The 16868-nt window shown below is 43.7% G+C and overlaps 1 protein-coding gene across 3 annotated transcripts in view; it reads right to left on the reverse strand.

Moving 5' to 3' along the window:
* The window catches only part of RORA (RAR related orphan receptor A), a 357627-nt gene extending 344104 nt beyond the window's left edge, over nt 1–13523 (reverse strand). Inside the window, exons 1-2 of one of the 3 annotated variants that reach the window (XM_039557805.1) lie at nt 13316–13523; nt 12060–12307 (exon numbers count right to left, since the gene is read on the reverse strand). In XM_039557805.1, the coding sequence (XP_039413739.1) occupies nt 12060–12234 (175 nt within the window). In that variant the 5' untranslated portion in view covers nt 12235–12307; nt 13316–13523. Of the gene's footprint in view, nt 1–12059; nt 12362–13315 lie in introns of those variants that run through there. The other 2 variants (XM_039557802.1, XM_039557806.1) reach the window with 2 other exon arrangements.
* Nucleotides 13524–16868: the final 3345 nt, after the last annotated feature.

A 16868-nucleotide genomic window follows, 5' to 3' on the forward strand; every position in this document is an offset into this window, starting at 1 on the left:
CAGCATAAATCTCCATAGAGTGTGGCCCATAAGCACTTCCAAGACTTCTCAACCCCGATCATGACCTGAATAGGCCTGAAGGAGCAACGTTTCTGATGTAGCAACCTGCAATCCTATTTCTTACTTCCATGCAGGGAAATAAGAGGAATGAAGGAAATGGGAACAGAGTCTAGAAAACATAAAATGCTCACTCTGACATCACACCATTACTCTGTCCCCTCTCACATATTACACCGTCCTCTCACATATATTACAGTAACATGTGATGCCTTAATTAAGCTATTGCTCAAACACAGGAAGATACTCTTTTTGTCTTAAGCACATCATGTCCACAATAATTTCATTATAGCTTTAGACTTTGTGTGACAAATACCACACAGGTAGGAGAGAGAGTTGTTATAAAGTATCTTGGAATGTTATGAGACTAAGATTAAAGTAAATCAGTATAAATAAAATACTGCTGTAACTAAAATATATTCTGCTCTTAAGGAAGAAGGGACACAAGACAGGAATTCAAGACAGAGTAACATGAATCCCAACTTTCATGTGTACCATCACTTGACAACTTTAAATTTCTCTTACAAACAAAAGCCAGTTGGTAGTAGCCTCTAATATTATGTTAGTGCTTTTCCAAAGAGCCCAAATTCTGCCCCAGGACTGCCTACCACAAAGTAAATGCAGTCCTCAAGTCACTGAAAAGGGTTTGAAGAAGGAACTTTTTCATATATGCCTCACAAGTTAATGTCAAATGCCAACAACAACAACAACAGGTATCTTAGTAGAAACTACCAATCCCAAACTCTTCCCCCTGATTTAAGACACCAGGGAAAACAGTATAAACCTTTTCAAGGGAAGCTTGGAACTCAGCATCTCACCATTTAGGTGACAGAATGTGTTTGCTTCATAAAGAGTCCTCACAGCACCCCACTGTTAGTTCACAACTCTTTTTCTTTCCTTTTTTTTTTTTTCCCAAATATTTGCACTGTTGCTGGACCATAAGAACAGGCTTTCATTTTAATCTGCTTAACACACTGTGGGAAAGGGCTTCTAATTTCACGGGACTGAGATAAGACAAATAATTCATATAACACATTAGCACAACATCTATGGCAAAAGCATTTAGTCAGAGCTCATTGGAAACAATAGGGTGCTGAAGCAAATCTAAGGCAACTGTTTGAGGCCACACCATGCCCATTTTCTTACATTCCGTAGCAAAGACAAGATCACAGAATAAGAATATATTAATTGTCCAGAGGCAATAAGGCAGTAAATTCCCCTCCCCTCAGCAGACATTGTAGCTTCCCCCACTGCTCCAGTCCTTCTCCAAATGTTTTGGGGGTTTTTTCCAGGCCATTCTCCAAATCAGTCATCTTTCTTTTGTGTCCTTTCATTACACTTCTTCCTTAAGTTCCACATCTTTCTTTTACTGTTCATTACCCAAAACTACCCTGCTCCCCCTTTGGCTTCATTTACTTCCTTTCTGGGTTTGTTTTTACATTTTCTATTGCTGCCTTTCCAGAGCCAAGTTTGCTTCCAGTGTGTGTTCTGCTGTGTGTGGAGAAAAGCAATGCAACAAAATATTTTCAGTATATTGGCATGAGTCCCCACCTCACCACTTGTGATCATTTGCTCTCAAATCCCTAAAGACATTCTGCTTTGAACTTCTGCTGTGGCAAAGAAAACAAAGGATACGTGGAAGAAATTCTGAGAAGACTTGCCAACTGCAGAGGTCTGTGACAAGCTATTTCTACAGTCTCTAAACTGGGCTGAAAACAACAGGAAGGTGGACTTGGGAACACTGGAAACCCAACACTGAGGCCAAATACAGCTTGCTAAATGGAAGCCTGTGGTTATCTGTAAACCTAGCTGCCCTGCTGATCCTGGCTTCACCAGAATCTTTTGTCCTTAACCTCTCTAAGGTGGATGTTGTATGGGGGAGCATTCTTTGGAGAACTGAAACCAAAGATTTTAGTGACGGACTGCCTTGAGCACTGCTGTGGAAAGTCAATGACTAGCTAGAACTTTGGAAGGATTTTGCTTCCCTTTCAAAAAAAAAAAAAAATCTTCCTTTGTTCTTTTGCACAGCCTTAGATACTACACTACCTGTCACACTAAAGCATCTCTGGGAGACTGCTGACCTGGCCTGGTAATTTCAGTGGGGTATTATGATCCAAAAAATTAACAGCTGCAACATCTCGTGAACTAAAATTGTGAATCTCTAAAAGGAGGCCAAGTGGTATAATGTGATTTACCTGGAAAACAAAACAAAACAAAAAAATAGAAACAATTCAGTTATGATCAAACCATGTTAGAGGCAGCCAGTATCGAGAGAGAGAAATGCCAGTAAGGCAGACCACCTCAACAGTCAGCTTACTAGATTACCTGAAGCTAAATCCCTACAATCTGTTCACCTTATCCTTCATTTTTTCCATCACAAAACAAAAAAGACGTTTTAATTGTTGTAAGAATAGAGATGTCAGCAGCTACATATTAAAACCTTCAGTAAACTTAGCAAACACACTCCATATACAGCAACAGGTAAGTGCAACTCAGGTTCTGTACCTGAGGAAATTCTTGCTCATCTCCTAACAGCTGTTCTGAAGTAGGGATACAAATTCTTCTCCAGCAATGGAGCCACAGTATGATTCTGAAAGCAAAATTATAGCAGGGTAACAATGTATCTGCCAAAATAATTACAACTGCTCACGCAGCCCTACCTACCGTGAAAACTACAGTTAATTCATCTTTTATCCACAGTCATTTTCATTAAAATATCTTCTTTTTCTTAAACCATTTCCCAGTGAAGTTCTTGATCACTAGCAGCTCTCTCTCGATCTTTACTACACATGTGCCCCTGGTTTTACCCTACACTGAAGTACTGTCAGTGACAGCAACAGAATCATCCATGATGCTTAATATTAACCACACACAAACTGTCACAGGATCCAGCCTTCTGCCAGCAGAGCAGAACACTTCTAATAGCCAAGGGTGGTTTTCACACTGCCAACATATGACTGACCTAATCTGATCTCTGGCAGATTTACACTCAGGAAAATCAGATCACTTCACTTCTTAAAAATACACCTGATTCCAGCAGAAAATAACATACCATTACAAACGTTAAAGAGTGCTGTGTGGGAATGAAATCTCTAGAAACAACTTAGTGGTTTGGTTTTTTAAAGACTCTCAAAGTGTAAAGCCTTACTGGCTATTGATGGGTTGGCAAGATTGCTTAGGGACTCAAAGTACAACACCACTACACATTGCTTTGTCCATTATTCCTCCAAGCATCAGTCCTGGAAAGAGCTGCTTTTGTGCTCTTTCTAACTGACTTCCATGTATTATCTCAGAAGCACTCTGACTCAACACAAGATGTCAACAGTTCAGAATATACTTCATTAGAATTTTTAAAAGGCCTCTCTAACAACCCAAGCAGTAAAGGACCCTTTCCTAACTTCTATAATGACAGCACAAATGACTAACAAAACTCCTCTTGAAGATTACACAAATGAAGCAGGACGCAGAGAGAGGTTTCTGATATGCCCTAGTTTCCTTTGAAATTGGTTTAATTTTATTTTATTTTTTAATATACACAGGATTTAGGCGATGGTTTATGCTGACAGGTTTTTTTACTTCAAGTAAAGTATTAGCAAAAGCTGTATTTTAGCCTGTCTTATCAAATTTCAAGACTTCTTACAAAGAAATAGTTTAAACCTTACCTTTCTACCCTTAGTTAAAAGATGTAATGCAGCAGAGGCCTCTGATTTACATTTAGTACAGACTTCGGCAAAGTCATCTATTAGTTTATAAAAAGGCATTTTTTCCTACCTCTGCATTTGAAGAGAAACTGTGAGGGGAAATCCTACTTTAAAGTATTCTCATAATTCCACTACAGGAATAAAATAAACCCTATAATCAGTATTTCACAAGTCTTGGCCTTGGTTTTATCCTTGACTGTATCTAACAGACCTTGCTTCAGTGCCAAAACAGTCAGGCCAAGCTCTACTAATACATAATTTAAGTCTTCCCCATGGTGTCTACAGTTTTGCATACATACTTATTTCAGAAGTGCAGGGCATACACTTCTACATAACTATGGCAAAAACTCCTCTCTCACAAGTCAGGAGCTGGCAATGCTATTGGATGCACACTCAACAGCGCTTTGCTATTTGGTCTATCTCTGGGGTTTGATTTTTGTTTTTCCTTCTGTCTTCTTTCAGCCATATTGTTAAAACTAGCTGCAGAGTTCCTGGCCATATATTCCCCATTCTTCACACAAACTACCTCTTTGGACAAGCATGCCATTTTAAAAGATATTTATAAGAGTAATTTAAAAAAAAAAACAACAAAAAAACAAAGAAACAAAGACAGAGGAGAGGGTTCTCTGTCCAACCTCCTTCTAGGAGTTATAATTTCCATAGTCTCTGCATATTAAACACTTTCAATCCATTTCAACAGTTGCAGAACTAAAGCACATAGACATTGTTAATTAATGCTGTAAATATCCCACAGTCTGTATGAAATGAAACATTTAAAAAGAACAGCAGCACCACAGTTTTCACCCCATGATCACTACACCTGCCTCATTAATCTCCTGCACCCATGTGAAGTAAATACATAGTACAACTACAAACTAAAAATCAACAAAGCCTTTAAAAACGGTTTAATTTGATTCTACAAGGGAGGTTATCATAATCCAACTCTGCTTTCTCACATTCTGCTGGCAATTTCTCTCAGCTCAGTTTCCACACTAACTTTGTTCTCCATCTCACTATCTATCATGCTGTTATAATGCCAGCTCAAATGCTGTTTGTAACAGCGCAGCAATTTCTCAGAAGTTGCCAGCTTCATAGTGTGTTCCTTTAGAAGTGCATGGAAATTATTAGATTAAATTACAAATGAAAGACTCTGCAGTTGGTCATTATTACTAGGACATTTATGTACATTCAGTTGATCATGAATTTTGACTTCTGTTCCTTTGCAGATTTTTGTTTATACTCTGTTTTGCTGGATTATATGGAAGTGAAATTAAAGACAACTGGAAAAGAGCTGTATTTTCCCCATCATCACCAATATCCTGACAAGGCTGTGACACTCACCTCCCCCATTCCCTACTGGCTTAGTGTCAAGTGATCCCCTAGAACCAATTTTAAAACCTCTGTGAATATGAGCCCATTTCACAGACAGCAACTCACTATTTAAGGAACTCAACAGTAAAGAAATTTGCTTTACAAAGCAAGACCTGCAACATCCCAGGCGTCCCCCCGGTTTCTAAGATTTCACATACCAGCATGGGACCAAACAATTAATACATCCAGAAATGCCTGAAGAAAAAATTGATCATTCTGCAAGTGGTGATCACAATAGGGTAAGCAGCAGGATCTTCGATTATCTCACTGCTGGGGGTATCATTTTCAGGAAGGTATTTCAAACCAATTTCTTGACCATACACTGCCACTGAAAACATCTAGTAATTTTCTACAGGAATAGAGCTGTTTGACCCAATTCCAATGCAGATAATTATATTATCTGTATCCAAAATCCCTCTGAGTGTTTCAATCAGGTATGGTATTCTTCACTTTCCGTTCTGATCTGCTTAGCATGGCTGAGCACCATTAAACAGCTGTCAGATTCCACACAAGAAGTGGCTGGATTTCAGTAATAAGCAAAATGGTTCCCGATAGTGTTTAAAACACCTGGGGATCCTTCCAAATGAACAGTGCAATGAGGCTAAACTATAAGATTAAACTGCTGTAAAATAAGCCCCACAATTTCTTCATGAAAATACACACCCCAATACACTTAGCCTCTGAAGAGCTCAGTTGTTGCCAAGAATGAAACATATCTAGATGAGACTTCAGATAACGGTATGAAGAATAATTCACAACCTTTACATTCAAGAAATTAGACAATTAACTCCTCATGACACACAGCCCAAGCTGTTCTCATGTTTCTATCAGCACAGACCATCTACAACAGATATGCTGAAGTGACTGTGACTGTGAGTCATAGAACAGAGCTCACTGTTAGTTCAGCTACCACAAAATACCAGGCTCCTCTTCATTTTCAGTCCAAGGAGGTTTTACAGAAAACATTTAAAGAAGCATGTGAGCTAACTGATCACGAACACGGTTAGTTAGAAGTGAAAAGGTTTCTAATCATCAGAACAACAAAGCTGTAGAAGAGCCTCCTACCAGAACACTGGGGGCAAAAAAAACAATCCTAAAAATGAAGTGTGATCTGTTTCTGACACCAAATGTGCAACATGGATCTAGCGACAGTAGGGGATTCAGGCTTTGCTCTGCAGGGTCCTCCTCTACATATCTGTAAGAAACCGTGCAGGTAAGGATGCGTGAACTGTCTGCCAGCTGTGAGTATATATAAAACCAACAGCTCTGTAAAGTACCTTTCCAGAAGTGGTCATCAGGGCACAAAGACAGCCTCAGCAATACGTGAAACACAAGATACTTGAAAAAAAAGTCAAAGAAAACAAGATAGCAGAAATCTGCATATGAAGTGTGGATTCTTCCACATACTCAGGAAGCTGCTCAACACTTTACCCACCAGAACTTCCTCTTCTGCCAAAGCCACAGAAAACTACAGAACCTCCACAGCAAGCTCGGGTCCAGGTAAAAGTGTGACAGAGGAAAATAATTCAGCTCCTCTTGAGAAGCAGACACTGCTCCCCACTCCAGCATCCCACTCAAAGGCCCTGGGATGACAGGCAGCCTCTTACCAAAACGTCTGGGATGGACAGACAGCTGAGGTGGTGACAAGTGCCTTACAGCATGGGAATGGAAGGCCCTGAGTCAAGTGCATTGTTGCATTTTGACAGCTCCTGTAAACTACCAGGGCCCAGCGTTCCCCTTTCCCTTCCCTGCCTTCTACAGCTGTGTGACAGCAGCTGCTGCTGCCACTGCAGCCCCTTTGCTCCCCGTGCAGCAGCGAGCACAGAGCCTGTAAACAATCCCTGAGTTACACAGCACTCAGACTTGCCCCTGCATTTAGACATACTTCCAATTTAAATTTTTTTTTCATTTTTTTAGTATCTGTTCCTACAACTGTCACTGAAAACATGTTCTTAAAAATATTTCAGTAAAAAATGGATCACCTATTCCCAAATTAATTTCAAGAGTGCTACAGATATCACAGTAATTTAAAATGAGGTTGGGTTTTTTCCCCTTTCCCTTTTTCACTGGGATAGCTCTCAGATTAAACCCAACAAAATCGACTGAGTCATTTCAGATTTTCCCCAACACACATTTTTGTAGCTTAAAAAACAAATATCAGAAGGAGAAAAAAAAAAAAGACAACCTCCCAAAGCTGAAATTGCCCTTTCCATTCAGATGCAGTGCTATACCCAAAACTGAAATTGTCACACAGCCCGTTAATCTCCATTACAAAACATGTTCTTTATTTAGTAAAATTACAGCATTTGGTTGAATGATAACAGTATTTACATACTGGTTTATGAGCTCCTGAGATGTTTCTCAAGCAAATAAAAAAAGAGAATAGGTTACGGTTTATTGAAATAAGAGAACTGCATTGTTCCTAGGAGAACAACATACTGCTGCTATTATTGCTCCTATGCTACAAACATTTAAAACAAAGCTGTACTTTAAAGGATTCAAAGCACATATCATCTACCAAAATAGGACTAAATCAGTGGTGAATGCAGAATAGTCCTCAATGATGACAAAAAAGAATCTGCAGAAAACATCCCAATTTACAAAATTCAAAGAGTCCTCCTGAAAATAATGCTCAAAATTTCGTATTGTGACTGTGCTCTGCGGAAGTGCCTAAATTCAGAAATGGATAAAATCTAGCAAAAAAAACAAGTACTTTTAAAGAAAATAACACAACAAACCTATTGTTGTTACTATTAATGATGTCACATCCCTACTTGTGCAGCATCACCCAAATTAAAATAAAGCACAAAAAGCAACACACCACAATCTACCAGTAGAGACAGGATCAGGATAAACAGACAACATGATAAAAAATTCCAAAGGGTTCTGGAAAACAGCAAATACGCTCAGAACCTCAACAGCAAGAAAAGAAGAACAAATACCTACATAGCTACAGATTTCTACTTTTAAATATTAAGCACCATAAAAATATTTGCACATAGCATCACCCAATGATGTAACAGCTGTCTTAAATATTTTTCAGCAAGACATCCTCTCTTGACTTACCTCTGAGACCAAGAGCTCAGTTCCAAACAAACTGAGCATTTTTTATCAGATTTAAAAGCTTTTTATTTACTTCTGCTTTTTAATGAGACAGTAGATCTCTGCTAAAATACAGTTTATTCAACTACAACTATTTCTAGGGGGACTAATAGAATATTAAGCCTTAGACTGCCGCATGGGTAGAACTCCATGGATGCCAAAGCCTGCAAAGTGAAATAAATGGCAATAAAACCCACAGTCCAGGGCCAGAGTTGGTGAGGGAAGCATTCCTTCTACCAAGCATGGCAAACCACAAACCCTTGTTGCAGAACACACACACACTCTCAGACTGAAATTCAACCTGCTGGTCAGCGACTGGTCTTCAGAAAATCTTAACCATTACTGTCAGCAGTAAAAACATTCCTCGGGGGGAAAACCAGGCTTTTTATCCATTTCCTGCTTTTTCCGGTATGGTGACAATTTTCTAACAATCAGTTTTAATATCAGACTGCAGGGAATTTCTCAAAGCATGCAAGTATGCATGCATGCCCCCACATACTAAATATATCAGGCAACAACTCCCCATTTGAAAGGTGCTTTTGGTAACTCAGAATTTATGTTTTCTTAAGGGTTCTACACAGCAAGAAAACCAGCATAATGTCTGCAAAATAAAAACCAAGTTATGTAAGGATCTGGCGGTACAAACAGGTTTACATATCAAGCAATAAAATATTTTGAAATGATAGCATTATAATAACTAAAGCTTCACTTAAGAATTTTTTCCACAGCAGACTTTTCCCACTTCTTCATGAACAGTCCTCTCTTTAATTTTATTTTCTTCATTCCTTATATACACTGGTTATTATAAACGCTGAAGTATCGAAGCAGCTTTGCAGCATGTGCTGCTATGAAAATAAAGGATATGAAGCAAGTATTCGTAGCGTCTGCCTAGTCAAAAAATAAGGATTTTTACAGTTAGAGAGGTGTATGAATGTGTACATATACCTAAGTATCTATGTATTTGTATCTCTCGTCCACACAGGTCGCATGAGAGTCCAGAGCTGCCTGCTTACAACACATGGCAGAATTGTGACCCAAACAGGTAAATTTTTGAACTCAGTACACAGCTGAACATATAAGCTTATAACCTAGCAGTTCTAAAAATAATTTCACCTATACTAGTCACACATTAAGGTCACATCGTTGCCATAAGATATAAAGGACCACTAAAAACAAAAAAGGCAAGAAATCAAGCGCTATTTCAATAGCTTAAAAAAAAAAAAAACCAAACCAAACAACCCCCAAACCTACAAGTCTACAGGGACCTCTAACACCCAATGCATCCATCATGTCCTGACTTCAAGGAGGCCAAAATGTTGTCATTGTCATGTTTTCCTGTGTGGTTCTGTATCTCTAGGTTTTAACTATTAGAAAGGCACAATCAGCTGGTGTGTATTGTATAGGTCAATTTACTTCCAATACACTAATTTATGCAACATTAGCACAGAATGCCAGCTCCAATTCTCTTACTGTTTGCACTCTAGGAGTAGACTTGTATTTTCTGCCAACTCCATTACATCATCCAAAAAAACCCAAACACTTTTCCCCCCCCCCAAATCCCTGCCACTCTCCTTTTCCTTCTCCCCTCTCCCTTCCCAAGCCCTTCCAAACCACACGCCAATTACTGCCGCGAGCTTTATTTCGCTTTACAGCCTGCAAAGCCCCAGCGCGCAGGGCTTTGGCCATTGTGTTGCCGGGGATGCCTCCATCACTGACCTTCGCTTTCCCACTCAGACTGTTACATAACGCAGTGCCTGCCTGCGTGCGGCGACTGGGCGAGTGGCAGCGTGTGCCTGGAGTGCCTGGCCCCCTTCCCCTTCCCCAGTGAGTCTCGGGGGAGGAGGGACATGTGGGTCAGCAGGTTAGCAGTACCAGAGCCCAAACAATTCGGGACCGCCAAGAAAACACCCTCACCGCCGGAGCCGCCCGGGCTTCCCAGCACCCTCCTCTCCTTTTCGCATCCATACAGAAGCGACAGCCGAGTGTTACATAATTTATGGATCCCAAAGTTGCCCCCCTCCCCAAGCGCGGCAGAGCCGGCTGCCGGCTCCCTCCCGCCGGCCCCGCTCGCCGGCAGCACCATCTGCCCGCGCCGCCGGAGCACTGGGCCGGAGAGCCGGGAGGGGGGAGCGTTGTGTAACACCCGCGAACTACGGCCGGCTCCGCAAACATCCAGAAAACTCCCCGACAAATTAAGGAAATTTTCTCCAGTGTTTCTGATTAACCTCGTTACATAAGGCGCTTGCATTCCAAATCCACTCTCGCAAGCTCTAAATATACCCCGCGCAGCCAAACGCTCCCTGCGCACACGCCCGTGGCCACCCGGCCTCCTCCGGCCGAGCCCGCTCCTCCTCGCCTCGGCATCCGCCGAACGGCGCGCTCCCTGCTCGCAAATCGCCTCTAATTAAATGTTTCGGCGTGTGTCATCTCGATGGCTTTTACTGTACGCGGATTCCCTGAGTGGGAAGCTGCCTGGGAAGGGGGGGTGTGGCCAAAAGGGGAAAAATACTGTAAAACACAAGCCAACACATGATCAGCCATATTCCAACCTACAACCCAAACCCCCTCCGTCCGAGGAGAGACGGTCTCCCCACCGCCGGCGGCCGGGCATCGCTGCCCCAGCCCCGCCGGCGGCCGCCGAGGGGCTGCGCTCCCGGCGGGCACGTACTTTTCTCCGCCCGTAATTTCTTTCAACAGCCGTGTGTATTATTACATAGCGTTATTTAATTCATTTTTACCCATCACCGAGGGATTTTACAGAGCGAAGCCTCTCTAGCGCGCTCCCCCCTCTTGTAGGAGCAACGCTTCATAAATTATTTACAAGTAATTAAAGCCGCAGCCTCCTCCCTCTCGCACGTCTCGGCAAACTCCGGCGGTGTTTGAAGCCGGCCCCTGTCCCTGCCCGCGGCGGGAGCAGCCCGCCCCGCACGGCCCCGCACCGCTCCGCACCGCTCCGCCCGGCAGCGCGCAGCCCTCCCGCCGCCGGCGCGGCTCGGGCGGTAGCGCGCTGACGCCAAACTTCAACCGCCCTGAGCACCTTCAGAGCTGACCCGCACGACTCCGAAACGCAACCTGAGGCAGGAGGGGGCTTTGACAGCTGGCGGCAGAAAAGGGGGGCTCGTTTGTTTGCAGCGTTTTATTCGGGGGCCGGCGGAGAGCGGTAAGAGAATCCCGCGGCGCACAGAGACCCTCTGCGAAGTTGTGCACCTTCAACAACAGCAGCTACGAGATCATCCGCTCCGCGATGAAATCATTTTTAAGATACACTTAAATGAATTAAGGGAAAACAGCGCGCAAGAGAGTGAATAAGTCACCCGCAAACCGCAAATCTCCTATTTAATCACAGATCCCCCATTCACAACAAGCCACAGCACACCAGTTGAGAAACTGTCAAAAGGAGACAGACGAGGGGGAGAAAAAAGGGAGGGAGGAAGGACACTGCAGCTTTAAAAGTTTGTTCCCTTGAATCCCAATACTCCCGCTGTTGCTTTATATATTTATAAAATTATGTAATTTCAGGGGCACAGTACCCATCCGGATACCACAGGCAATAAACGAGAGAGATAGGAAAGCACCAAACACTGCTCAATATTTTCATTGCATTTGTCCCTCCTCCTGCAGCAATTAAAAGAAGCTATAAAAGTTTGCAAGGTTTTGCAGGGGGCAGAAGCCCGGCTTGTTTGCGTGCGCGGCTTCAACAAGCACGAGCAATAAACCAGGGGATTAAATTGCTGCATTTCCCCCTTGTCTCTTACCCCCCTCTTCCTATTCCCACCCACCCACCGATCCCACTCCCCCGGCCCCTCCCCCTTCCCCAAGTCTCCCTACCTCTGCTGCTGCTGCTGCTGCTGGAGTAGCTTTGCCTGCGGACGGGAGCCGGCGCATCGCTTTTCCGGGCAGGCTCCAGGTTCACCGGGGTGTCCCTGGCGCCGGCGGCCGCCTCGGAGACGCTGCTGCCCGGCTCACTGGCTGCTGGATCGGGGGCTGCCGGAGCCGACTCCATGTTTTTCCCAATGTAGATCGCTTGGAGATGGCGAGCTCCTACACTCCCTCTATCTTCTGTTTCCAGCGCAACTCTATGGTAGGAAAGCAGAAGGGAGAGAGCGAGCGTGATCCAGATGGGATGTGAGCTTGCCTGGCTGTGACCACAAGCAGCGCTAGCGAGAGCTGCACACCCCCCCCGCCCCCGCACCCCCCGCGCTCCGCCGCCAGCCCCGCGCCCCACGCCCGGCACCGCCGCCCTCCGGCGCGGCCCCGGCCCGGCTGCGAGACCCGCGCCCGCCCGAGGAGCGTCCGGCTCCGGGAGGGGGCGGCGGCCGCGGGGCCCCTGCGGCCCCTGAGCGGGGCCGGGGCCGCGAAGGTTGGTGCCATTGCCCAGGGCGGGCGGGGAGCCAGCCCGACCTCCGCCCGGGCCGGCACCGACGGCTCGGCGCGGTGGTGGGCCCGGCCAATAGGGCCAGCGGGCCCACGAGGAGCTCCCCTATGCAGCCCCGGTACCAGCGGGAAGAGCTTCCACGCAGGGCTGTCTTCCCTCCCCCATGACTGTTTCAGCTGAAGCCGCATCAGAAGATGCCAGCTGTATTAAGCGTCTCAAGACCCACATGTTTAGCAGCCACGCAGCCAGAGAAACATTTCAGACAATACCTCTCTTTAAATGAAGTGCGCTTTGACAGAGAACAAAAAAGGTGACTAGCAAGGTGCCAGAAAACCTCCACATCTGGTCTGACTTCTGCAAGCACCCTTGTGCAGCTCACAGTCTCAGTAATGGTCAATTCCTTTTCCACTACCTGATGTTAAAATCCAGTAGCAGCTGCCACAAACACACACTGGAGAACACACCACTCCTGTACAACAGAGGCCATGTTTCACGCAGCCCTACTTGCCTCCTGCACAGAAGGTGCTAAAGCTGCCTGCTTTTGACTGCTGTCTAGAAGCATATCCTGAGTAGACCAAATCATGGTATTTTTACTGAAAACAATTCAAGCTTTTTCCAAATGGCACTGGATCATGTGCAAGCAGCTGATATGCCACCTTCTGCCAACCAGGACTGCTGCTACAGCTTTCAACACTGCTGGTACTGGTACCTGATGAAACTTGCAGGTAAACTCTGGACAATTCCACATTCTGCAGTCTAATCACTGTTCTCCCACAAATGGTGGCGCTCCAACAGCTGTGAAATGTACCATGAGTCCTACTTGCCCCTGGAGCCTGTCCACAAATTAGATTACATCTTGCACTGCTGATAGTTCTTTTGGTGGAAGGGTAGAGTCTTGGGTTAGTTGATTTGGAAGTCCTGAAGTTCCAATTATCCGTGTCTGGAAAACAAACACCACAATAGTTCTGATTATCTGTTGTCTGCTTCCATCTGAGAGGCATGGGCAGAGATTGAAGAAGACATTTAAAAATTATTCTGCATTCACTTTCAGAGCATGAAAAAATTTGAGGTGGTCAGAGTTGGGCTTACAGACCCTGCCCACAGAATAAACCAGGTCTTGTTCTTTGTGATTAAGTACTGGGTATGGGCAGGCCTGGGAGCCCCCAGGGTATGGACACAAAAGGCTTTTTACAAGATTTTTCACCAGCATCAAGTAAAAGGGTCTCAAACTGGATGGAAGCTGTTCCTAGAAAGCAGCCTGAGAAGGAGAGCGAGTGAAAGTGGACAAAGGAAGCAGGAGCACAGGCTGCTCCCCAGGCCTAATGTGGAGACTGCGAGCATCCCTGGAACACACACTGGCACAGGCATGGGGCACAGGCTTTGGGCATGGTCTCTTCAGAATCTGCAGAGGGTAGCAAGGTGGTTCTTCTCTGATGCAAGTTTGGTGGATTAGAGCTGCAATTTCCTACAAAGTCTCTCCCTTTACTTTTCGCTAATTGGCAGCCTCCAAATACAAGCAAGAATTAGGTGATCTGTGGAAACCAAACTGTCTGTTAGCCCGAGAGAAAGCTTATCCCTCCCTCTTCAGATTGGGGTTTAAGCACGCTGACCAGGCAATGTGTGTTGGGAAACTTGCCCGGCTAATAAAAAAAAGAACTTCATTCCTCAAAGCTGCCAGACCACTGCCTTTCACCAGTGCTGGAAACAGCTGGACTACTTGCCACAGTAAGGATTATTCACGTGAGTGTTTTGCAGGACTGGTTTTAGTATTGCAGCTACTTCAAGTTAACAGAGAGTGTAGACTGGGGTTTTTCTCTTCTCCTTTCATCTGTTAAAGGCCACTGATATTTAGTACACCTACCTTCCTTATACGATTGTCATTTAGTGCATCTTTTTCCCTATTTTCTAAATCTAGACAATTTTTCAATTTACTTAGAAGAGAAAGAAGAAGGAAACACTAAAGGCTACAATAGGACAACACAGTAGAGCTTTGGTTTGCAAAGTAAATTGTGAGGTAGGGGAAATCACAAGAGTAAACCCAAATGCTTATAACATCTGAATTAACGGAGAAGAAAAATTAATTTTATGTTGTTTCACAACATCTCTCATAAATCACTAGCAATTAGAACTAGCTAAAGCAAGACGAATTTGTAGCATGTTTGTAGAGGCCACAATCTAGGAGCACCTACACAAGCAAAAATACAAAGCAGCTTTGCTCTTGCAAAAAGAGAGGGTACCTGAAAAGTGAAAGCACCACGAGCAAAGGAAATAGGGTGACACTTCACTTGAGCATTATGTAATGGATGAAAACCATCATGACTTTTGTCAAAAACTCCCCCTCCGTGAACCTGTTCTGCTAAGACATTTCTGGGCATAGAAAAGGTCTTCCTCGTTCTTCAGTCTTCTATTTCTAGCTTCCAACCCCTACCAAGACGGTTCATTAACTTTGATCACTAAGCTTGTTTCAACAAGTGAGATGGCATTACCAGCAAAGACAGGTATGCTGAGAAACTTGAGGATAGATGTTCAGTTAGATGAAAGAGGGCTTTAGAAACTGCTGCAGATACTACCTTACAACAGATCCTACCAGAAGCATGAGTAACGGAACAAAAAGGGACAAGAATCACCAAACATCTCCTATTGACTTTGTTGGTTTCATGTAGATACAATTATTAATAATTATTTTTAAAATTCTAAATAAAAAGCCCCACACAAATCTTATGTGACTCTGGAGTAGAGGAGGTATAAAGATCATCTGGACACTTTTTCAGAGGACAGACACAGTGGCAGACTCTTGAATCCCAAGTGGCAGAAGAGCTATAATGCTCACAGCCACCAGACACACAGAAATCAACCCTTGGGCGGGACAGGCATGAGGTACAGAGCACACAAATACGTGCAACAAAACCATCATTCACACGAGAACAGCACCACACCGTTCTGCCAGTGTTCACTGCCCATTCATGTGCAAGCCTGCTTTGAACCTGAGGTAGTCACTAAGGGTCTTCTACACATGTAACTAATCCAGCTGTTGAAATACCTCCCTCCAAAAAGAATGCCAAAGTACACGTAACCTGACCCAGGAGTTACATGGAATCACAGAATATCTCAAGTTGGAAGGGACCCATAAGGATCATCGAGTCCAACTCCCTACTCCTCACAGGACAGGACTAAAACTAAATCCTATGACTAAGGGCATCGTCCAGACTCTTAAGTAACAGCCCACGCTGTGGGGTCTAGGCTACCTCTGGCCACACCACACACATGTCAAAGGGGACAGTCAAGCCTTCCTAGGAAGCTTTGTTAGCTCCAGTCTAGCATTGTTGCAGAATATATTGATGCAGAGATGAATAACCATGAGGGCAAAGCTTGAATAACATGGCAGCGTTACAGCTGTTCCTCCTGTACAACAAGTTGCCAAGGCTAAGGCACCTTTACTTCCATTGGACACATCCCTGTGGTTTTGGTATCTTTGCAGGAAAAAAGAAATAAAAAACATTCATAGATTGAAGACATTCAGAAGAGCAAGGTTCAAAGTCAAGCAAGGCATAGGACACCGACCAGGTCCTCAGTCCAGTTCTGATGCCATCATGCTTATATACCAATATTCAAAGAAGAGTTTAAAATATATGCATTTATTCTTTGTAACCACATTCTGTGGTATATCTTTTAATGGTTTACAAAACTTTAGTTAATTAAATTTTACAGTAGGACAAGAAACTGCTTCCACTGGAAACACATACAGCCTGTAATATCTGAAAGCAACTTTCTCAAAATTATGCAACCTATTTAAGCTTCAGCAAAAACAGGCAGACTAGTAAACTACAGGTATGGAACCTGAATATTTGGCAGTAATTAAATTAAACACTACCTGAACAGCATCCTGTCATACCCTAGATGAAAACAAAATAAAAAATAATAGGAAAGAAATAAGACAACTGTGCTGGAGGCACTTTGACTGGATGCAGCTTCAGTGGACCCTTTCCCACAACCTTTATCTCTAAGCAAAGTGAAAGGCTCATCAAACAGCTCATCTGGAATTTACACTCACAGACATAATTTTGTTTGTTTTAAAGACTGAGGAGCATTTGTTAACCAGCTAGCACAGCACAGATTCAGTGGAATCTCCTTCTTCCTGCTGTAAACTCATCGTGTAAACTATGAGCTGCTTTTCATTGTTTGTTAAGCCTCTATTTCCACTCTCCTCTCCTGCCATTTGGATTCATTCTTACTGGATTTTCTGTTTCTGAAAGAAAGTGGAG

This window comes from Corvus cornix, chromosome 10, assembly GCF_000738735.6.
Source record: "Corvus cornix cornix isolate S_Up_H32 chromosome 10, ASM73873v5, whole genome shotgun sequence".
In the NCBI taxonomy this organism is placed as follows: Eukaryota; Metazoa; Chordata; class Aves; order Passeriformes; family Corvidae; genus Corvus; species Corvus cornix.